Raw genomic sequence first — 25,407 nt, 5'->3', positions numbered from 1 at the left:
CAACCATTAAAAGAATGCTATGAAATTAATTTCAGAAACTTCTGAATCAATATTACTAAAATATAAATGGCTGTGAATCATATACATGCACCTATTTACCTTTACCAATAATCATAATTAAAATGTCTTTATAAACAATTTATGCCCTGACACACAGAAATAAACCAAAGTATAGTTTCCTAGTTTCCATTTCCACCATGGTGGCATGACATCATGGTTAAAAAGAAAAATGTAAGGGAAGACATAGAATATATTATGTGAACAGATTGCTGGAGACTGTGAAATTATGGACACAAGACAAGTGAGAACAACATTTCCTCTTATAGTATAGATGGGGGGGTGTCTTTGTGAGATTGAAGATTTGGGCATGTTGAAGATCAAATTTAAAAAGGAAAAAGTTGCAAAATGTGCCTTATAATGTTATGCATTTTGAAGAGATTTAAGATTTTATATATGCAGATCAAGCATTCCTTGACAATACATATCTTTATCTATATTGCATAAACAAACTGCTGGACTAGCACTTTGGCCTTAAATATATTGATCAAGTATTTATCTTAATTACCACAGGACCTATGTCTGGTGTTCCAAGTGCTAGTTGGCTTTAGATAAATTATTTTATCTGAATTAGCCAATACTGGAAGTCAAGGGTGATTGTTTATCTTTTTAAAATGAATCAACATATTCTGCACAGAAATGTATACAGAGGATTCTTTTCAACACAAACTAAGATTATAAAGTACCAGTATTTTAATCCTCTTGAGATCTTTCTGTTCATTTTCCAATTGCAACTTGCTGTATTTTTCTCTAACATTAAAATTGTTCCTTTCTTCTTTGTTTTTATTTTTCTTTCATTTCCCAAATATTCATCTGAAATTTTAAAATATTAGCTTTTCTTTCTTCCTTATTTGCTTTCTTCCCTAAAATAACTCAGAATACTGCATTAAAGTAGATCAATAACTCCACTGAATTCATATTCTTGAATCTGAATAAACTGTCACTTAACTATATTACCACTAGCAAACTGGCTCTTGGAGTAACATTATAGTCTTGTGTCTTTCTACCAAATGCTGGACCAAGGAATTAATCAGAAAAATTTCCCAGTTCTGCTGACCCATAATGTCATTCTGTTTCAGTGGCTTATCCTCCCAAGGGTGGTCATTCTGCTTCTATGTATTTTTTATTATTCTATAATTTCATATTTCTGTTGTTCTTCTCAAGCTCTTCCCTAGAGAATTCCTCAGCTTTGAGTATGGTGAATGGCTCTTATCATATCTGTCAGAATTGGATTATGAATTGAAACTAATAGGGCGAGATTCTGTGAATATGCACATGGAAATTTTAATGTAGACACATGGGTCTGATCTTATTTATTTATTTTAAAAAGGTGTAATGTGTTAGCATGAATTGCTTTCTTATTGAAATCTATGCTTTCTGAAGTAGATTAATGAATGCTTTGAGGCCTGAAAGTGTGACTGAACCAAAAAAGTGAAAACAGCAGTCATGATCTTATAACCAAAGCTCCACTCCTTTCTTGTGTGTGATATGAAGAAATATACAAAAGGATTATGACCACTGTCTTGATTTTTTTTTATCCTGGCTCCCATCTCCCACTGCCCACTGACTGACCAAGTTATTGAGAATTACAATTCTGACATGACTTCATTCATAGCATTCATAACCTAGCATGATTTGTCCACAAAAGAAGTGTGCAAAATAAATTTTGTTTTAACTTGTTGAACATAATTGTTCGAATCAAATATTGCTTCTATATAAAGGTGTCTTTTATAGTAATCTCTCTCCAGGTTTTTCCTAAAAAAGAATATTACACTTACAATTATTAAATGCTCTTTTCAAAATAACCAGCGAAATATTTATTTAAGAAGATATTGTGGATGTGTCACTTCAATGTTTACTTTTAAAGAGCATTTTCTGGAAACACTATTATGGCCTCCTATATATTGCTATGGCCCTGGGAAAGCATGTTCTCTTCCTGAGTTAGAGAGAGCTTTAGAATGCTTTTCATATTTTACTTCACAGGGAATGGTTCCCAAAGGGGATTGGTAATAGAATACAGTGCTTCTCGCCTCTTGATCAAATATGGCCTAGGGATAGGAATGACTGAAAGCCATGACCAGCTGCTGAGTAGTGTGAGTGACTTCAATGAATGGTATCTGTTCCTACTGTTTAAATAAACCAATTACTATCACTCCTAACCAGAACTCCAATAAGCATGAACTGGCATTCTTATTGAAAGGCACAGAAGTATCAAGGAAAAATAGAAATCATGACTTAAGGTTTTCTAGAATATTCTCAAACCAGTCTGAATTGTCAAGAAATTGCCATGCTTTGTTTTATTTTTGATGTATCCACGTTTTCACATTTTGGGGCAATTTTGTAATAATTTCACTAGAAAAGAAATAGATTGAGAAACCAGAAAATAAGATAAGGAACACAAAACTTTGGAGAGTTGTGGAAATTATTAAACTTTGTGGAATTTTGCCACTGTTGCTCTGTCAAAAGTATTCTCTACATAATTTTCATGCTCCAAATCATGATTAAGCTTCAAATGTTAAATGCAGAAATATACAGTATATATTTATCCTACTCTTTCAAAAGCTGGCATGACATAAGGACAACCTGTGAAATCGGAGTTGGATATTATTCTGAATGATAAGAATGAATGTTGTGAAAGGACCTTTATAGTCATAAAGCAGTGAGTGTTTTCCAACTAGAGCTCCTTTAGGTGTCTCTCTTTCCTATTTCCCAATTTTATTACACAAAAAGACCCAATTGGCAGACTGGCCTATAGAAAGTGATTGTGGAGGAAATTAATAATTAACATTTAAGCATGCACACATACCATATAGCCACTCTCATCAAATTCTTGCAGACCCAACATTCATGTTGCAGTCTCTGACAAATATGAGCTTGTGAAATAAGTGCTTTCTATAGGTTCTCACTAAGGAAGGGGGAAAGCTTTAGAGCAAGAACTGAACTGAAGAAGCTTCTTGTACGAGAAGTGAAACATTTTCAAAGAAAAAACCAAGAAAGTCTAGTTGCCTTTTGAAAAAAACACCTTTGGGTGTAGAGCAAGATATTTTTTCTTGACAACACAAAAAGTAGGAAAATGCTACTGCATTCAGTGACACTGAACTCAGAAAATTCCTTTATGTGTTAGAAACATATTGTCGTCTTTTTTCAAACTACTCTACTGTTCTTTAGCATATAGCATAGGAGGGGGAGCAATGGCTAACCGCTGAACTTGTCAACTCGAAAGTTGACAGCCCAGGTTCGAGACCTGAGTGCCATGCAACAGGATGAGCTCCCATTACTTACCCCAGTTCCTGCCCACCTAGCAATTTGAAAGCATGCAAATGAGAGTACATAAATAGGTATCACTTTGGTGGGAAGGTAATAGCATTCCATGCACCTTGGTGTATAGTCATGTTGACCACATGACCATGGAAATGTCTTTGGACAATTCTGGCTCCCTCAGCTAAGAAACAGGTGAGCACTGCCCCCTAGAGCCAGAAATGACTGGATAGGGGAAACATTTACCTTTACCTTCTATAGCAGTAGTCCCCAACCCTTCTGACTCCATGGACAGGTGGCAGCAGTAGGGAGGATGGTATTGTACGGTCAACCTAGATCTTGCGTGTGTGCAAATGAAGCTTCACCTGCTCACCTGCTGCTTATGTGGCCCAGTTCCCAACCAGTTCATGGACCAAGGGTTGGAGACCCCTGTTCTATAACATATTCATTTTTACAATACAATTAGAATATATTCATGGCCCACTTTTCCAAAATAATCCTCTCATCGTAAAAGGATAATGGTAATTAACAGAGAAATTAGAGCAATAGAATTCAGAGGGTATTTTTTGGTGCCTCATAGTCTTTCATACTTTTCCAATCCCTTTAGGATTACCTAAACTACAGAAATCCTAATATACTTTTCTATTGTGAAAGTATAAACAGTCATGAGATATCTATACCCATAATTCAGAACAATGTCACCACATTCCTAATACTTGTGAGTAAATTCAAGGCTACTATTACCACAAGTAGTGGTGGTAATAAGAAAAAGATTGCTGTATCCAAAATAGTTGACTAGAAGCAGGCATAGATATTTAAGACTTCAGTTCTCATTAATCCCAACCAAGGGCAATAATTTATGGTGATGTTGACTAAAATATCTGGAGATCACCAAATATATTTTCCACCAGAAATGAAAGAAGCAAAAGAGAAAAGCATTCTAATTGAAATTACAAAGGTAAATGTGTGGATAGACTTGTTTGTTCAAGGACATTCTTTGAAAGGAGATATAGAAGTGATTTATAAAGAAGAGTGAAGCAAAAGAAGATTGAAGTGACATATTTATTTTATTTATATCATGAAAAGTTATGTGTTAATGTGAAGATATAGAGAATACTAATCTAGATTAGAGTTGCAGCACAGAAAAAAAGGTTAAAATGATCTAATGTGTCATATTAGTGATGGTGCAGTGGTTAGAATGCAATATTACAGGCTACTTCTCCTGACTGCTGGCTGACTGCAATTTGGCAGTTCAAATCTCACCAGGCTCAAGGTTGACTCAGCCTTCCATCCTTCTGAGGTCAGTAAAATGAGAACCCAAATTGTTGGGAGCAATATGCTGACTCTGTAAACCACTTAGAGAGGGCTGTAAAAGCACAGTGAAGTGGTATATAAGTCTAAGTGCTATTGCTATATTAGGAGTCTAATTCAAATAGGAAGAACGGGAAGCTATATTAGTTATTTAAAATATATAAAATTTCTATCAGTCATCCATCCAGTTTCATGATTTTTAGAAGAGACTTTTGAAGATAGATAATCAGTGGGAAGACAAATTGAAATAAAGCAAAGGTAAACATTAATTTGTTAAATGGAACAATCAGATATATTCAGCTATGTTACCAAAGAAGCCTACTATTACTTACTAAATATTAAATTATGTAATAAATATATATATATATATATTAATGATCATTTTTTGTGGTTTGGGTTAGGGCAGTGATGGCGAACCTTTTCGGCACCGAGTACCGAAAAGGGAGGATGCACGCGTGCGCATCAGGGATGCACCCTGGAAGAGAAACTGCCTTGTGGGCATGCGCACCAGGAAATGAACTTCCGGTTTCTGGCACGCGCATGCGCACCGGCCAGCTTATCTTCTGGTTACTTGTGCGCATGCGCATACAATGATCAGCTGGCCGGTGCGCATGTGCACAACAGAAAATGGAAGACCAGTTCTTCTGGTTTCTGGCACTGCCGAACGTGCAAAAAATAGCTGATCATCGCGCACGCATGTATGCCAGAAACCCAGAAGAGGACCGGGCGACACTGCACATGCCAGCGGATATAGCTCCATGCCATTCACAGGGTTAGGGGAATTCAAAATAGTTTACCTTCACAACACATTCTGGTTTTAAATAGTATAGGCAAACATTTAGAAAAGAAATTCCATTGTTCTGAATAAATTAGTTACAGATTGAGATGTGCAAAATGTTAGAAATGCCAAATATTCTTGCACAGCAGTATTTATTTTATCCCCTATGATAGAAGCATTTCTACAGGTGTTTTAGATTTAAATCACTATAATTCCTAGGGGGCACAATAAAATCTAGGAGAAATATAGCTCTTTCTATCTGGTAAGCTATATGTGCTTACTGTATGAACATTTCTCCATCAGGTCTTGTAAATACAATAGTTGTTGCTTGCAAGGTGTCTTTGCAGACAAAGGAGTCTCTTTGCAGGCACAGGGAAGAGCACAACTTTGAAAGAGAAAGATGGCCCTCAGAGAGAATTTCTTCCATACGGTATCCATTCCCATACCCTAATGAGCTCTCTGAATTACAGAGATGCTCAGCTGTTTGGGCCTTTCAAAGAAGAATCTCCCAGTATATTCTAAAAACGTTAGAATGCCAGGATATCAGACAATGGTGCGGGTGCTGGCAAGAATACTGCAAGATCATTTTTCCATGATATGTTTCAAGATTGTTTTATGCAGTCATTAAAAATCATGTAATTCTAAGAAATATGAGACTGACTCTACTCTTTCAGTATATGGCTGTGTGTCTTGTAAGTCATCATTGTAGAAGATTCTTTTAAAAAATAATAGCGAAAGAATTATGCTAGCCTTAATGTATATATTAATTGACATAATCTGCCAATTAATTTCTGACCAAAAATAGTAGTTTCAATAACTGCACCCATTTGCAAAAAAAATCTTTAATATCTTGTCCTAAGTAATTCATTCTTGTGGGATATTATTCTTGGTTTCCAGAGGGTGGCAATGCTGAATGTCTTTTTATTGTACAACCTAGACTGTTACTTATTTTTAAACAACATAATTCAAGTGAGTAATACTGAACTATTATGAAATGCATTTATTACAAGCAGGAAGCTTGTGGTCTTTTAAATTAGTAATGGCATAATTCGATGTAATTCTAGTGTTAATCCATGTTGGGTTTACATGTATAAGCTTCAAGTTTTGTGTTTCCATTTTCTATCTCCTCCTTTCACTATGTCTAAATGTTTACTCCCATTAATTAGACATCTTTTTTTTTTATTCTATCAACCCCAAGGCTGTGGTTAACCTTAACTATGGATCATAGAGAAAATTCTGAATAATAAATCATGGATTGAAATAGATAATTCTTTTTCATTTTATTTAAAAACAGCTTTTGGGTTTGGACTTGATATAGCATTATTATTTTAAGAGAACCATTTTTCAACCATGGAGGAAGAAGCATTGAAAAGCCCAAGATTCTCTCATAGAAAACTACTAAAGTATGGCCACTATTCTATTTTATGCCTATGGATTAAACAAAGCTGTGAACGCACAAGCTATCTTAATTGTAATGTATTAGCAATTGCTGTCTTATTTATTTTAATATTCTAAGAATTCATAAGGTTGCCAAATTTTGTCTATTTTGCCTTTTATCATCAGTTTGAACAGAATGAAGAAAGCCATGCAGCTAATTTTTGCAAAACATGCTACTATTTTTGGTTCAGGTGGATACCGCCATGAAAATGTGACTATTCTGGTGCTAGGCCTTTGTTTACCCTTTTGATCCTTTGCTGAGATCTCATTCCAATAACCTGATTTACAAGTATTGTTGCCATTATTTATAAGACAATTCTTTCTTTCAAGTATCCATTCCCTGCCAAGAAAATTTTCTACAGTTATTAAAAACTAGATCAGCAATGAAGTTGCAAATCTTGGTATGGGACATCAGACCAGAATGAGAATTGCTTACAGGTTTTCTGAAGCCAGGGTACATTAATAAGCCCGGAGTAAGTGCTTCCATTTCAGGGCTGCTTATATAACAGTGTAGAACATTAGAACAGATTTTTCAAGGCACTGAGACAAGCACAAAAGGCAAGTTGGATGCAAATTTTTATTTAGAAATAATATATTAGAAAATGATCAGCAGCAGCAGAAAAATACCTAGGAAAATCTTGATATTCTTTTTCAACCTCCTATTGCTCTAGTTTCTTGGTGCTTTTGATTATAAACTGGGTTAACAAGTTACACATTTTGTTTTAAGATCTTATAAACTGTAACTGGCATAATACTGTAGACTTTATTGACCATTTCAGCACAACATCTGCCATTTTCTTAATATTACCTTTAGATCAAGCAATTGTAAAGCCACCCAAGTAAATGTGGGACATTAAAGCAGTCTGGTTAACAATTGTGGTTTTAAGCTGATGCAACAGTGCAACAAAAATATAACATGATATCATCATCTCTTGACATGATGACCTTGGGTTATGATCTGTTGGCAATGTTGCATCAGAACAGTAATGCTTGCGCAATGTTAAATTAGAATGTTAGATTGCAGATAGTGTCTACAATTTATTTTTAGATTTTCATAGCTTGATATTTAAAGCAATGATTTTTACCTTTCAGTATTTTCTTTGCTTCCATAAAAAAGGTCACAGAACCAGACAGTGACAACTCTGTAGTTTGTTACACTAATTCATTAATTCATCTTTATTACAAAGACTAGCATAAGAAATGAAACAAAAATCAAACAACAGAAAACATCAATATTGATTTGTTTCCATATATTGGTATATCGTAGTAGAATATGCCATTCTAAAGTTAGAATATACTACTGTCAGTGCAACTCTGCTCTTCATTTGTTTCCTGACTGAATGTGACACTGCCATGGACTAGATAGTATAAAACCTTAGGCTATCTCCCAAAATGCACTAGTTGTTGACACTGATATTTGGATTTCTTATTTTAATGCTTTCGTGAATTTGTTAATAATAGCTGATCACAGGTTCTGGAGATAGTTTCATTAAAAAAGAAAAAAAATATGAAATTATATTTTCCTTTGAACATATTTTTCAACAAAAATGCACCAGCTTTTAAAAATGTTTTTCAGAATGCTTAATTTTTATAACACTGAAAAGCTACTTAGGTATTTAAAAAAACAATCTTACTACTTCAGATAAATACTGTATATATATATATGTATATATTTGCTCTACTTTTGGAATCTTTGTCACTAATATTCAAGAATATAATAACTCTAAAATTTTACTGTTTCTAGGAAAGGGCCCATGAACGATCTTTATCAGTTCCTGGATGGCTACCTTCCACTTCTTCCAGATCCATGTCCCCAGTATCTCCTGTGATATTCCAATCCACTCCTGATTATATTACCAAAGCACCAGCAGCAGTTGACAAGCCTGGGAAGAGGCTGACTCCTTGGGAAGCAGCAGCTAAGTCTCCCCTTGGATTTGTGGATGATGCTTTTGGTCCCCAAACCATTCAAGAATCTATAGTTGCAAATGTGATGTCAGCAGCTCGTAGAAAAACATTATCTACACCACCTGATGACTGGAAGAGAAAGGTGGCTTATGAGCATCCAGCTCCAAGTGTCCATGCTAAATTAGCTTCACTTGGAAGGAGCTATTCAGTGGCCACATTACCTGCCAAGATCTCAATGTCTGCTCCTAGCTCCAATGGCCATTATGGTTCCCGTCTGCAGCCTGCATATTGTAGCCAACGTGCCCAAACTGATCCTGGTATGATTTCCATGGAATCCAGGTCTGATTATTGTCTATCAATGTCTGACTCCAACTATAATCCACATCCAAAGGGATGGAGGCGTCAAACATGAAAAGCAAATGAGTCTGCTGTAGTTTTCTTCCTTGAAGGTCTAAAATGAGAATGAGAAGTGTGAATAGATGTTTTCTGGCCTGGTAAAATCAAGATTTATCTAGAATGGGACCCAGTGCTCATGATTTGTCAGTATTATAAAAGACATTGATTCCAGATTTTCTTTGCCTTGTATGTGTTTGTGTGTGCGTGTGTGTATGTCCCTGAGAGAAACATGCGTAACAGACATAGAATGAAATCTAGTTTATATAAAAGCAAATCACAACATGGTGTTTTGATGTGCTTCCATATGTGAACTTTTAAACTCAGAAGGTTATAATTGTGCAATATCAACACCTGTGAGTTATCCAATTAATCATTATAAAAATGTAATCTTAGGGGACATGAAAACAGTTATTTCCTTTTGTTTCTTATACAAGCCTACTTATGGTTAACTAAGTATCTATTTGTACCACCGGCTAAGTTGTGATATGTTGTGTTTTGGTCTTTGTTATTGGCTATGCAAATATTATTCCTAACTGAAAGAGTTTAGTTGCATTATTTTTATCTTTCTGAGACTCAACTAGGATTTTTTTTTTCTTAACTGGTTAGGGAAAGATACTGTAATAGGGTCTAAAGTTTCATTAGGCTGATACTTTGAAGTTTTCTAGCTTGAAAAACACACTTCAGTAGATGAACACAGATTTGGCTTTCAGAAGCTCCTAGATGAATTCTTAGCATTTCTGGTTAAAAATCTTAGATAGCAGTTGAAGGGAAAATCTTCTTGCTGAGATTCTGGAAAGAAGCTGTCCTCTGAATAGACAATCTTACCTTCTTGAAGGCCTCTACAAACTCATGTTATGCTCACTCATTCCAAGTTCTTTTTGCTTATATTACCAGCTTGGGGAAACACATCAGCACAAATGTCTTCAGCGTCAGAAAATCATTTTTATGACTAGAGGTATAACAACAAAAGTGCAATTAGAAATGAATAACATATAGCAGATGACAAGAAATGGAAAGACATTATATTTCCCCAATTCAGTTTGTGATCAGTCTTTGGAGCATGAGTGAATCAGAATCAGAATGAGCTAGAAGGGACTTTGGAGATCTTCTAATCCAGCCCCTTTCTCAAGCAGGAGATCCTATGCCATTTCAGATAGGTGACTGTCCGGTCTTTTCTTTAAAACTGCCAGTGATAAAGCACCTACAACTTCTGAAGGCAAACTGTCTGGTTAACTGTCCTCACTGTTATGAAGGTTCTCCTTAATTCCACATTGCTTCTCTCCTTGATTAGTTTCCATCCATTATTTCTTGACTTGCCCTCTGGGGCTTTGGAAAATAAATTGACCCCCTCCTCTTTGTGACAGCCTCTAAAATACTGGAATACTGCTATCATAGCCCTCCTAGTCCAACACAAGTCTATTATATAAATATAAGTGGACAACTTGTATCTTCCAAAGAGTGATACACTGCAATCCCAGCTTCTCTCACATTGGTCATGCTAGCTACTCTGAATTATAAATCATCAATCTCTGTAGGATGACAGTTATTTTATCACTGCCTTGGAATATATTATTATTGATTGCACTCTGACTGCAGTACAATATATTACAATCCTGGAAATTTAAATTCATTTCATTTTCTTCTTTGTTTTAGACTTTAGCTATGTTGTTTTTAATTTCTTTCTAAAAAAAATCTAATTAGACATTCCAAAAGCAAATAAAATATGAAGATACCTCTTTTTACATATATTCAAAGGTAAACAAAGCAGATTCTAATATGTTCACTGTTTCCTAAATAAGAGGGGGAGAAATGACTTTAAAAAAAAAAAGTTCTCAACTTACGACAGGTCAGTTAGTGACCATTCACTACAATGGCACTGACCATTTTTCACACTGACAACCATTGTAGCATCCCCATGATCACATGATTTACATTCCGATGCTTGACAACTGACTCATATTTATGATGGTTGCACTGTCCTGGGGTCATGTGATCACCTTTTGCAACTTTCTGACAAGCAAAGTCAATGGGAAACCAGATTCATTTAACAACTGTGTTACTAATTTAACAACTGCAGCAATTCACTTAACAAATGTGACAAGGAAAGTCATAAAATGGGTCAAAACCCATTAACAAATTAACAAATTTCTCACTTAACGACATAATTTGGGCTCAATTGTGGTCATAAGTTGAGGACTACCTATATTAGGTCTTCATTTCTGCAGCTAGAATCTCATGAATGTTAACTCAGGAGCAAATACTATTAAATTCAATGGTACTTTCTAGTAAGGATTAAGGTTACAGCCTATCTTTATACTGTCTGGTATAATTCGTTCCTTTCTAAAGAACAATGCAACTTTTCTAAAAGAAGGAAACTTACATTATTGTAAATTGGTTATGCAGCTTATGTTTTGGTGCCAACATCACTCTTTTTTTCTAGCTCAGTATCTGAAATACTGTTTCAGTAAAGATATTGGCTTTTTAAACTTTAAAAGTAAAGTTTAAAGGATATTGACTTTTTAAACTTTAAGACACTGAATTGGTTAAACAAACATGCCGGGCGCCTGAAAAACGTTATTCTCATAACCAGCACAAAGAAAGATGAAGCATGAGGGAAAAAGACATTCAGGATGTAGATATAAGCAAGGTACATGCCTTAATGCAGAGGTCTTCAAACTTGGCAGCTTTAAGACTTGTGGATTTCAACTCCCAGAATTCTCCAGCCAGCATAGCGTAGAGTTTCCTACCAGCTTCTGTATGAAGAACCCCAGTTAAATGGGTTTCAAACCACAATTTGATGAATATATGAAATGGGCTCTTTATCCTGACTAATCAAAATTCTGTCACCATATCAATCCTGAGAGCAACTGCTTTTGGCCTCAAGGCAATCTTGGGTTACCTCAGGTATACAATATAGAATGTGACAGAATGTCATCCAGGATATATAAAGCTCTCCAAATCCTTCTCTGGAACCTCTTTACATTAACTGAATACACAAAGAGGGATTTTGTTTGAAGAAAAATATGCAGTTCAGAATACAGCAATTTCCTTTATTACAGTAAGATATACCATTTAACTTTAACCCAGAGATACGGCAATGAGATGGACAGCTATATAAATTTAATAAATAAATAAATAACAAACAAGACCTCACAATATTCAGAAAGGTAAATAAAAATGTTCTTTTTCATGAAATCAACTGAGTTTAAAAACATTTTGCAATGCTTTTAGGGCTAATCTTTCTTTTTATTAGTTTTGTTGTTTTAAATGTGGTTTTATATTCTTTAAGCCGCCTTGAGTCGCCATGGGCGAATAGGCGGCAACATAAATTCAATAAATAAATTAAATAAATAAACTATTGTGACTTACAGTTTCATTTTAATAGCAGAAAAAGAGAAATGATCATTTCAAGTGTAAACATGGTAGGCTATTTTCAGAATGCCACCTGTTTAAGAATGGTATGGAAGATTTGGTATATGAAGAAATTATGTGTAGTCATATGGAGGGAATGACTTGAGGATGTCCTTGGTAATGTAAGAGGAAAGCAATGGTATGGATTTCAGTAAAATGAGTAGGAGACATATGTTGCAATACTTATGAAATATGCAAGCCCTTTGGTGACTAGGGAAGTTGCAGGCTTTTTGTAAAATACTTATGTTGTAATGCAGTGAACCACATTCTCCTGGGTCCCTAGTACTGTAGATCAGTGTTTGTCATATCCTGATTTTTTATTTTTTATTTTTTGTTTTGTTTTGTTTTGTTTTATGAGCAGAGGCTATAGAGCAAGAACGATTTAGCTTATAGGAAATGTGTTTTTGGATAAAAGTAAGTGTTCTGTGGTTTGAGGGTAGCTTAAAGAAACTCATTAGAAAAGCATATATAACTTATGGATTAGTTTAAGCAAAAGATTTGATTTTAGCCATCTGAGTCTCTTTGATATCAAGGCAATCATTTTTTAAGTGACAGTGCGATCCCTAGAATTCTGGTAATTTTTCATAAGAATAGAATAGAATAGAATTCTTTATTGGCCAAATGTGACTGGACACACAAGGAATTTGTCTTTGGTGCATATACTCTCAGTGTTCATAAAAAGAAAAGAACAAAAAAATACATTCATCAAGAATCATAAGATACAACACTTAGTGATAGTCATAGGTTACTAATAAGCAATCAAATCATACTAGGAAACAAATAAAACAATATAAATCATAGAGATACGAACAACAAGGTTATAGTCATAAGTGGGAAGATAGAGGTAATAGGAAGGATGAGAAGAAAAATAGTAATGCAGTCTTAGTAAATAGTTTGACAGTGTTGTGGGAATTAGATGTTTAGCAGAGCGATGGCATTCGGGAGAAAAACTATAATAATAATAAAAAAATCAGAAGTTAACATAGAATTTGTGGGATATGTATATTCTAGAGTTTCCAGAAATTTTAATTTGTTTTAATCTGTAATTCTACTTTTACCATATAAGTGATGTGTTACTTTTTTATTGACCTCACTGGAATGTCATCAAGTCTGATTGCAATGTTTTGCTTTTCTCTTTTCTGCAATTAATCATTTTCTGAAAATAAAAATATTTCTAAATTTAGGTTTCATGGTTCAAAGCACAAAATAATATCTGATCTCAACATAGATTACTATGCTTTCTGATTTGAAGGAAGAAGATAATTATTTTCTTTCTTCATCTGAAAGACAGAAGAACTGCCAAAGAATAACAGGTGATGCAGTTTACCTTTCCTAAACTCTCGATTTCTTATTTTTGCTAGGAATTAAAGGATCAATGTAGCCTTTGGTTCCGGAATGAGTTTCCTGTTGTGCCTTAAAGGAACACAATGGTGGCTTTATATTTGTTTGCATATGCATTTGATTATTAGATCCATCATCAGAACAATAATTGTGGGTGTTGAAATTTTAAGCCTACCATGACTATAACAGGCCAAAGAATGTCATGAGATAAGTAGAGGATTGAGTGTTTCTAAGTATCATGTGACAGGATGAGACTGAGGTTTTGCTTCATTTATTCTAATGAAACTACTCTGATTATTCTGTGGTTTGATTGAAATTGTTCTTCTTTTTCTCTAAGACAGTGGTCTCCAAACATGACAATTTTAAGACTTGCGGACTTCAACTCCCAGAATTCCCCTGCCAGCCTTAACAGTTGTCAAGTTTGGAGACCCCTGCTCTAAGAGAGAACTAGCTATATTCTAAGAAGTTAGTCTGACTATTGTCACTATGCTGTGACAGAAAAGCTTGAGACAGGAATAACCCTTATTAAGACAAACTAAAACAAATGTAAAAGTTTTTTTAAAAAAAACTTAAATTTCTGGCTGCAGACTAATGCATTTTTTTCATGGCAGTTTTGTTTAAAGTTAAAAGAATAAAAAATGAATATTCAAAGAAGATGACAGTACTAAGCAATATGTAGAAATATGTAGAAATGTAGGTAATTATATAAGAGCCCATATATAGAACTAAATAAATTAAAGAGCCGTGGTGGAGCAGTGGTTAGAATGCAGAACTGCAGGCTACTTCTGCTGATCGCTGGTTGCCAGCAGTTCAGCAGTTCAATTCTCACTGGCTCAAGGTTAACTCAGCCTTCATCCTTCCGAGGTCAGCAAAATGAGGACCCAGATTGTTGGGGGCAATATGCTGACTCTGTAAACCGCTTAGAGAGGGCTGTAAAGAACTGTGAAGCGGTATATAAATCTAAGTGCTATTGCTAAATAGAACTCTCTAAGATTGCAGTTCTCAGTGTAATTTAATTCCATGAGGATATGAATATATATATTTCATATAAAAATTCCTACTTTTCATACTGATAGATTCTTATCACTATTCCAATGCTGGTTTGAGTGTCAATACAGTTCCATTAGCTTTAGAAAAATATTTCTTAGTTTCTTACTAAGTATTTCTGTCAGAAAGAGGAAATAATGTCTATTTTTCTTCGTATAAGCGAAAGATAAATTTGCCTGCTTCTGAAAATACAAATAAATGAGATGTAAAAACCAGTTGTCTACCCTCTATCCATTTTACTTTTGTACAGATTGAATATTATCTGTGCCAGTCCTTCTCTTAAGAAAAAAAGTAGTATTTTGAGATTTGCATTGATTTATATTTTACTCCTAAAATGTGTGGTAATACATTTGTATAGCATTCAAACAAAAATATGGAGGCACTTTCTATTCCTGTGCTTTATATCTGAAAAATAAACTGATTTAAATATTCTACTGTAGTAAAAGATCTTACCTAGATCTCATCCATCTACTGACAAATATATAAAAATGCAGCTTGTAAGATTCCTATTGTGATTCAGAAGGAATTCCCATCTAAGAAATCACATTAGTAAAAGTTTAACTTGCTTGCTGAGATTTACTGTATATTTTTGTCTGATTAGGAATAGTAGGCTGGACTGCAAAAAGTTAAGCTACCATTTGGCAGAAATAGAGTTTATTTGGAATTATGGTATAGCTGCCTATAATTTCATAGTACAGAGCTAGGCGCCCTAGATCTGATCTGATAAATTTACATCCCCTTAAATTTAGTACTTAGCTGAAGAAAAACATACCTTGCTAGCATTGTCTAAAAAGGTTACGCAAAAGTAAAATATGTAAGATCTAACAGACTTTCTCAATCTGATGCCCTACAGATGAGTTGAAATGATACTCCCTAAATTCCCGGACCTGGAAAGTACCAAAAAGCTATCTTAAAACAGAAAACAGATGTTTATCTCGAGAGCATATTGATTTCACCTCTCTTTTCTTCCAATGTCCCCATTGTCATATTCCTTCCATGGTCAGTGGGAAGGTACAAGAATCAGAAGGCAGCTGTTCCCACCCCCACAGCCCTCATTTTTTCCATGCTGAAGATGTTTTAAGTGGGGAAAATGAAATATCCTACCAACCACTGTGTTAGAGAAGGAGCAAATCTGTTGTTGATGCAACTTTGGAAGACAAGAGGGTAATAGTAAGGTGCGTTGGTGATTTCCAGCTAGGGGAAGGGGGGAAATCCTGGGAGCATAAAGAAGGTGAAAGTTCCTACTAATTTAAAAGCCTTCCACTGCTATTCCAGGGGATCTGCTGTATTTTCAACATTTCTTCTAAAATAGGAACCAGGCTTTGCAAGCCTTAGAAACCCCAATGTTATGGAAAGAAGGGCACCAATCACAGATTAGAGCAGTCCTCACTTGAGAAGAGCCATTCTCACTTAAAGAGCAAACAGGTGTGAATTTTAGTGACATATAGTTTGAATCAATGATACTGTATATTTATTGTGTATGGTATGGAGCCATTGACTGCCCATACAATGATTACCTGCATAGCTCCAATATGAGTGGCCATTCAGTCATTTTCCAAATTTACTAATGGGTACAACAATGCACAGTTTGACTATCACAGTAAAAGCAAAGTTCCCAGAAAAGAGCAAATTAACAACAACAACAACAACAACATTGTATATTTTAAGAAGATACTTAGTTGATATCTAGGACGCTGGCAGCAACCTGTATCAACCATTAGCACCAGTCAATGGTATTCATGATACATTTTTAAATGTTCAATTGACTGAGTTTCATGTTTAATGAATAAAATAATAATAATAATAATTTAAAACTTCTAGGAGCTAGTGGTTAGAAAATTGAAAATTACAGTAGTGTACATTCATTACACTTTGTTAAAACAGAAACATAGATTTCTAGAAATAAATTCAAATGAATCTATGGCATTCATTTACTCATTTCTAAGATGACGCTGCAATGTTCTTTAAAAAGACTATCAGAAAAAGTCATCAGGGTTGGAAAACACATGGTTGTAAGACTTCATTACGGATATTTTTTGTTCGTTTTGCACACACATACACTTTCCATCTGTTTTTGAATGAATACCTTTCTACTGAAATAAGCATGAGGTTTATATGAATTTTAAGCCACTCAAAGTATTATTTTTCCTCACTTTGTATCATCAAATATGTCCATCAGTGTTCAGGTATCTGTTACAGACATCCTAATATCTCAGAGATCCCTGTATAACCATCCCATGAATTGTGAGAGTTTATACAAAAACAGAAATATCTTTGTGTTCATTTTTATTAGCTTTGGTGCAAGTTAATACCTATTGCCACTGCCTCTATGTAACAGGAAACTTTTATACTGTTATTAACTAATTGTATCTCAATTTCACAAATTGATAGATTGAATGAGAAGACACTTTATTAGAATGCATGATAGAGATGTAAAACTGTATCATCTAATAAAAATACTTTTGTCAATCAGGTGAAGGACCTAATTTTATTTTCTCACAATTCATGTTTTTCTCAACATAATTTGAATTCATTATTTTGACCCACATATTATCCATATGTCTTTAATCCCTTTCTATTTTCAGTCTTCAAATACAGCAAGGGTAAGCTATGCACTAGAGAAAATGCACAGTATCATAATGTCTGGAGCATTATTAAAACATATTTAAATATTTCTTTCTGCAACTTCAAGGGATTACTTTTGAGATTAGACTCAGTATTTTTCTGAATTGTTCATATATAATATTTCTACATGAGAGTCAGTGTGGTATAATGGTTAAAATATCAGGGTAGAAAGTATGAGATGTGAATTTTAGTCTCAACTGAGGCAGAAAAGCCAGCTGGTTGACCTTGAACCAGTCACTGTCAGCCCTGGGAAGGAGGCCATGGCAAGCCTCCTTTCAAAATCTTGCCAAGAAAACTGCATTTTGCAAAATGATTCCAGTCAAAAATGACTCAAAGATGAGGGAGGGAGGGAGGGAGGGAGGAAGGAAAGAAGGAAGGAAGGAAGGAAGGAAATCTACATAAGCACTTCTGCATTTATTCAAAAGCTCCTGCAGAAACCAAAATATATACATTCACAGAAATTAGATCTGTGAATCTTACCTACAGTTTTCAGATGCCATTATCTGAGTTATATCATAGATCATTGATACATCTATCTGGAGATTAAACTTGTCCTAACCCTGTTGGAGTTTTTTAAGATTATACATTATTATATCCTCTTTTTTTAAAAAAAAATTTACTAACATAATTCTTTTTGAAGAATTCTTCTTCTTGGAGTATTTAAAGAAGTCCCATTACTTTAGGAGTCAAGCCTGTGCACTGATGTTCTCTTTTAGGTACTTGGCAATCTCTAAGGAAGTTTCTGAGGTGAGATAGTGCCACTTATTTAAATTTATCTGCAGATAATTTTTAATGGTACACTTTTGTGTGAACTGGGCAAGACCTTACAATGTAAAGAATGAGACCCTGCTCCACTCCCCCACTGCCCACTGTCTTATGGAACTTCAAAGAGTTCCACAAACTAGGATTGGACTATGGTTTGAGGGTTACCATTACTCGCAGCATTACTCGCAGCATTCTATTTCAAATTCATATGTAAAAGTGGACCAATTGGTTTATGCTCTCAACTTGTTTATTTGGCATCTTATGAAAAAGGGAACAGGGAAAAATACAGACATAACACACGCAAACATATTTAGGTAAAACATTTTGCCTGTCAAAGATTTTTCTTTGATATATCTATTACTGCCCTGCTGTTTGCCTTTTTATGTGCTTTCTCTAGAAGAATATATAAAGTTCCTATGCAAGGAGCCTTGATAGTACAGTGGTTTAATGCACCCTGTTATTAACACAGCTGCCTGCAATTTCTGCTGGTTCAAATCTCTCCAAGGCTCAAGGTTGACTCAGCCTTCCATCCTTTCTAAGGTAGGTGAAATGAGGACCCAGTTTGTGGGGGCAATAAGCTGACTTTGTATAAAATATACAAAAGAATGAAGGCTATTGCTTAACGCATTGTAAGCCGCCCTGAGTCTCCGGAGAAGGGCGGCATATAAATCAAATTTAAAAAAAAACAAAAAACTTTGCAATTTTGAATTGAATTTTCTCTTACATAGAACAGAATCAGTTACATATTTTGGGGCTTTATATGAGAAGGGAAAGAACTGGGATGTTGCAGATAACTATTGCAATTTTAGCTACTTCTCAAATGGATAGGTAGCGAATTATTAATTAGTTCTTCATTACATATTTAGTAGAATATTCAAAAACTTCAATTCATTTAATTGAACTGATTTTTTTTCCTGCCAGGATCAAACAAGGCATAATTAAATCATCAGTCTTGATTAATTTTGATGAGTCAAATAATATAAACTTCTCCAAAGGAAATGTATGCCGTAAATTAACTAGTTCCTTAATTATGAATACATTGATTATTTCCATTATTAACACTATGTTTAGAGGACTGCAGATTATATTTAAAGCTGTTCAGTATACTAAGCTCTCTTACATTTAATCAGGTACTCTGTGATATTAACAGTCAGCCTTGGCTTTTCTTTCTCTTGTTATCAATTACTATGTCCATAGTTTGCCTGAATATAAGAGGCAAACTTGATATGCTTAAAATCTGACTCACTGCTTAAAATATATTGGCAAATAAAGAAATCTGTCTTAATAGTTTCTTTTTATTGAGAAAATATGAACCAATGCTATGTTTGCAATATGTCACTGGATTATTACATATTTTATTTACTAAATCTATTGTTTATAGATATATATATAATAAATTTATTTTAAATATGAAGGGGAAACATTCATATTGAGTGGCCAAAATACTGATTGCAAATCTATGTTTGCCCATGAGAGGGCAGCAATATCTTAGTATCATAAACTGTATTCAAACTATTTAAAACATGATTATATTCACACCCAATTCAAGTAATGTAACCTTGTGCCAGCTCTTATATTTATGCTCTTTGATTTTTGCCAAAAAGGATACTTGTAATCTGTCCAACAGGCAAAATATCTGAAGAGACTAAAGTGGAATGGAATCTGGTTGAGATTGTTTCTTTTTCCTTCCTTTCTTCCTTATCTTTCACAATTGATTAGGTGAAATGTGTTTGCCTCAGAAGAATTTGCTTATTCAAGGATTGCCTTTTTTTATTTAGGCAATCAAACTTATCTTCACTCATGAAAGGCACCCAACTAGTCTTCCCTTAGCTTTCCTGATTGTGAATAATAATAATTTTAATCCAACTTTGTTGGAGTGTGACAGGTTGAAAAAAGGTACAGAAACATACATCTAAAAAGAACACGTAGCTTTACCACCTTGAAATGGTGCTAAACAAACATATTTCTGTTTTAAATTTTAACAGGGAAACATCTGAGAATTTAAACTAAAAATGCTTATTTTCTAAAGATCCCACAGTAGTTTTATAGTCCTTTGAATTTGTGGTATGAATGCTTCAGTGCTGAAACTTCATATAATTTAAGGATGAAACTTTCTTTCTTTCATTGATCTATTTATCATGAGATATAGGTATTTTTACTATTGTTTTCAGCTACTTCCAATACTGTTGGAGAAGGAGGCAAAGCCTGGTGGGAAATTAAGGGGGGAATCAGTCTGGAGTTCCTACATCCCCACAAGCAATTCAAGTCCAACCCCCCCCCCCTGAATTCCATTGACTCTTATCTAGAACCACTTTCTTGTGTGTAGGCATAAGCAATAAATCTTCTTAACTGGAACTTAATGTGTGGTCCTGATTCTTTGCACCTGACAAATCCCGAGTGATCCAATGGAGATCACTTCACCAGATAGTTACTTTGAGTCTGGTAAACTCATGTAAACTCATCAATTATAGCATCCATCCATTTTGTCTCCTGCTGGACGAATGGGTCAGTGGCATCATGCCACAAGTTCTGCCCTTTTAAAACCTAGTTTGGTGTAGTGGTTAAGGCATCAGGCTAGAAAGAAGGAGATTGTGAGTTCTAGTCCTACTTTAGCCATGAAAGCTAGGTGACTTTAAGCCAGTCATTCTCTCTCAGCCCAACCTACCTCATAGGGTAGCTGTTGTAAGGGGAAATAGGAGGAAGGTACGCTAGATATGTTTATTGCCTTGAATTGTTTTTAAAAATAATAAATGTGGGATACAAATAAATGAAATGTGCATGACATTGCCCAGAGTCACTCTATGAGGGAAATGGGCAGTCTTTAAATATGATAAATAAGTAAATAAATGAGACCTCATATTTCACATAGAGAAGGGGTGGACTTTCATCACAACACTGGTTTTGTCAGGCTGTTCCACTGTGAATGTCACTATATTATCTTTTGTTTTTTGTTCTTTGTCAATTGCCTTCAACAATTCTGAGTGTAGGTATCTACGATAGGCCAAAAAAGCCACTATGAATTAACTATGAGATTATAACTAATTTTCAAAGTTATTTTTGGCATTTATGCATTCTTTAGCCTTGGGCAATCATTTGAAATAGTTTCATCATTATTTCCCTTTGTTTTGATTACAATAGTTACTTGTTAGCTTTATACAGTAAGATTAAATTGTTAATGTGAATCAGATCTGTCTAACATTACACAGAATTCTTGTGACTGTGAATCAGAAGATATAGCTTTTAGTTCAAGGAAGGGCTATGACTAAATAATATTGAAAGAACACATGGGAAAATATGTAGTACAAGCATTGGATTTTTGCATATGTTTGAAGAAGATTCCCACTGTGGGTTCTCAGTTCATATATTGTTCAACTCTGTCCTAGCTACTCCCTCATTCTACAAAATAAGGAAATGAAGTAAGTGGCATTGGCAAAGGGCCAACCTCTTTTAGGCACTCACGTATGCCACATGCCTGGCTACAGGGCTGTACAGACTAGTTTTTATTACTTTTTTTAAAAAGCAGCTTTAGTTGGCCTACCAGCACCCTCTGGAGAAAACCCTCTGACAGGAATGGCATTACATTCCCATTCTCTTGATCTTAAGGAAAAAAACCAATAAGATATAAATCTTCATCCAGACCTGTTTTATGAAGTTTTCTGTTTGAAAGTTATGAAGGGTACTTTAAATACATTTTAATGATGTCTTTGTTGATATTTAGTTCTCTTTTGTGACTTCAGCTGAGTTGATTATAGAACTTTCAGAAGAATTTTGTAAAATAATAGATCCTTGTAGCGTCTATTTTGTTTGTTGCTTGGTTGCTTGAGATTCCACAAACAAGATGCAATAATGACTGGAGTCAGAGCAAATTAGTCATCTATACTGGAATATTCACAGGTCGAATGAGATATTTTAGAAGTTTCAAGGGTTGCCTGTGGTTATTGCTACTGTTAAGAAGTGGTGGACAAACTCTTGTTTAATAGTATATCAACAACTTGTAGATCATACTTTATCTATTTCTTCTCCCTGGTTAAAGCTACATTAGCTGAAATCTTGCTTATTGCTTATATCAGGTAGGCACTATTCAGAAGTACTGTATATCTTTCTAAGGTTTAAGATTTAAAACCAAGAAATAGAAATATCAGTAAACACCACAAAATCATTTCAATTAATAACCAGAGAGAACAAAAATCTTTTAAAGACTTTTTAAGGGCAGCCAAATGGAGTCAGGCACATTAAGAGGAAATTCTGTGAGACAGATCCTACTGTGAAGAGGTTGCTATATATAATATTGCAAGCTAACCTATGAAGTGCTTTCAAAGACAATACTGCATATAACCATGGTCATACAGATATACTTAATCCTTCAGTGATCAATGTGTAACATTTTTACAAATATTATAAATAACAGACACCAAGACTTAACTGTGAAACAAACCATTCCATATAAGAGCTTTTTTCCATAGACTTGATAATTTCCATAGAGTATTTCTCTTTGTACCTGTTCACATTTTAATCCATTGTATTATGGCATGGACTATTTTTCTGTTACTCAAAGTAACTGGAATATGTGTTGGAATCTAAAACTGAAATTTTTGTTTCTTTGTTTAATTACTTAATTACTTAATTACTTAATTACTTAATTACTTACTTACTTACTTACTTACTTACTTACTTACTTACTTACTTATAGTATTTTTATTTTACTCTGCTGCTTGGCCAGAAAGGATATTCAGATGCTTTATACAATCTGTGGAAAGGTTTCTGCTTTTAAATTTACAACTTTAATGTATTTCACAGAAGAAGAAAAAAAAGGGGGGGAGAAGAAACAAGGTAATCCAGGTACCCATCTTTATTTTATTTTATCTTGTACTTATTTTTGTATTCTATATTTGATTAGATATTTAAGAAATTGCTGAAGAAAGAAAAGAGTAAGAAAAATAACCAGGAAAGGGATTTACAAGCATTATATGATTAGATAAAAAGATTTTTTAAAGAAACATTTGCTTTGTCCCACATTTTTTAAAACATTGTATTAGTAAGACTAGTGAGTATGAATTAGGAATCAAATTATACTTTACAGTAATTTGTTTTAGCAAAGCAAACAAAAAATTAGATAATAAAAATTTACAGTATGTTAAACCAAACCTAAATTTTCAGATTTGGCACCAGTTTTTAAAAGTTGTATGACATTTATTAAACATTAGCAGTCAAATAGAATTAAGGATGGTTAGGTGGCCTAGGGGTGAAGACTCTCACCTCCCACTCAGAAGGTTGAAATCCTCCATCCTAGGTAGCAGCAAATGTTTCTCATCTACGATGCAAAGAGAAAATATCTGCTGCAAACTCCACGTAGGCATCAGGAGGGGTATCAGGCCAGTAAACACTCAATTCCATCCAATCACGCCAACTCTACTCCAAATAGGGACTAGAGGGTCATAAAAGGAAGGTTTTTTTAAAGAGCTGAAGGTGTATCCGCAGAGTAGATAGATTGGCCTTCCTTTCATTCTTTTCTTCTTCTACTATGACCTGATCAAATGGTTCCCCATTAGTGACTTTGTTGAGTGTTCATTTTACAAGATAATTTGAAATATGAAAATACAACATAAATATGACATATTCAAACACATACATACACATAAACTGAATCACCGCAAAATTGCTAAAATCAAGTTTGTATGTTTCTAAATGGACTATTTCTGATCATACAGGTGATTATTCTCAGGTGGCTATCCCTAATACATATGAAACCACTGGCTCTTTCTCTGTAAGCAGAGGATATCTCCCCAGGTGCACTTTCTGTCTACTGACATCATGTATGAATTGTTAAAAAATTAAGACAAGGCGCAATACAGGAAGTGACTAACTGCATAAGTCAGGTGCGAATGTGAGTAGAGTTGTAGTTATGACCAGAGGTGGTATTCACTTACCTTCGCTACTGGTTTGCAAATGTGAGCGCCCGCGCATGCGCAGTACCAACTCCGTCTGATGACATCCGGGCGGGTGGGCGGAGCCTCCTGCAGCCGCTTCTACCAGTTCACCCAAACTGGATAGAACCAGCTGAATACCACCACTGGTTATGACTTAGGTCAATGTTGGATTATCTCTTTTGCAGCCAAGAGCAAGAGGCTTGCTTAAAGGAGGAGCACTGCCTGTGTAATGTAATGTATATTCAGTTTGGTCTTCCAGCTCCATACTGTTACACTATCTCCTCTAGGATCCTTTTCTTCAAGCACTTTGAGTCATTGTCTCTGAATGAAAATACCTTCCAAGTCAAGCAATGAATTTCCATGGCCAAAGTGCACACTCTATTAGCATTTGTGCTAGACTGTTTTGCTTTTAAGAAGAGTCATTATAGAGGGTGTGCTTTGCATTCTTTTTCCACTCCCACGTCTTAAGCCACTCCTTGCCTAAAGCATGTACTATTTTATTTCTTACATAATTATTTAAGTTTCGGTCCTGAGAGTACAAGCTGGGTTACACAGTGTTCCAGAGCTAAAAAGTTACAAGCAATCCACCCAAATCTCACAAACTCCAAATGTTATTAAGATTGTAATCTTATCTGCATCTACTTGGGAATAAGCATATTTTTACCAAGGAACTGTTAATTTAAAATGTGCATACTTGTTTTTCCTATGCCTATGTAAGAATGGCCCCCTAAAGCTCAACAGTATACAATGCAATAGTTTCAAAGTATTTTTTCAAATATTTTATCTTAATTACATGGAGACCATGCAAATATTTGGAAGAGCATTCTGCAAAGTGAATGAATCACCCTTCCAAATCAGAACATCATGGTGACATACCATCAGAATTCCAGATGAAGTAGAAGTTTTCATATTGTGCAAAAACTTCCACCAGTAGATGACTGTGTAGCATTTATGGTTCATCATGAGAATGATTTAGAGAACCAGGGACTCCTCACATATCAAATGAACAATGCTGAAAGTATGCAATTTTTGTGGCAGTTGAATTTGAGTTTTAGTATGTCCTCTGACAGCTCCATGTCAAACAAATAATAATCATGCTAGGACTTAAAGCATATTCTATTAATTTAACTTATTAATTTTAATTATAAC

General features: G+C 34.7%; 1 protein-coding gene and 1 long non-coding RNA gene across 2 annotated transcripts in view; one reads left to right on the top strand and one right to left on the bottom strand.

Moving 5' to 3' along the window:
- The window catches only part of SYNPO2 (synaptopodin 2), a 91,837-nt gene extending 82,313 nt beyond the window's left edge, over positions 1-9,524 (top strand). The window contains exon 5 of the mRNA XM_034442819.3: positions 8,586-9,524. Within this exon, the coding sequence (XP_034298710.3) occupies positions 8,586-9,158 (573 nt within the window). The 3' untranslated portion in view covers positions 9,159-9,524. The remainder of the gene's footprint in view (positions 1-8,585) is intronic.
- LOC148112596 (uncharacterized) lies at positions 7,987-24,684 on the bottom strand. Its single transcript, XR_015729094.1, has 5 exons — positions 24,259-24,684; positions 11,798-11,895; positions 9,968-10,091; positions 8,968-9,197; positions 7,987-8,875 (listed from the first exon to the last, which is right to left on the bottom strand). It is a non-coding gene; the product is annotated as an uncharacterized LOC148112596 (long non-coding RNA).
- Positions 24,685-25,407: the final 723 nt, after the last annotated feature.

This window comes from Pantherophis guttatus, chromosome 8 (genome assembly GCF_059756535.1).
Source record: "Pantherophis guttatus breed Tessera chromosome 8, ASM5975653v1, whole genome shotgun sequence".
In the NCBI taxonomy this organism is placed as follows: Eukaryota; Metazoa; Chordata; class Lepidosauria; order Squamata; family Colubridae; genus Pantherophis; species Pantherophis guttatus.
This window is presented reverse-complemented; position numbering and strand designations above follow the sequence as displayed.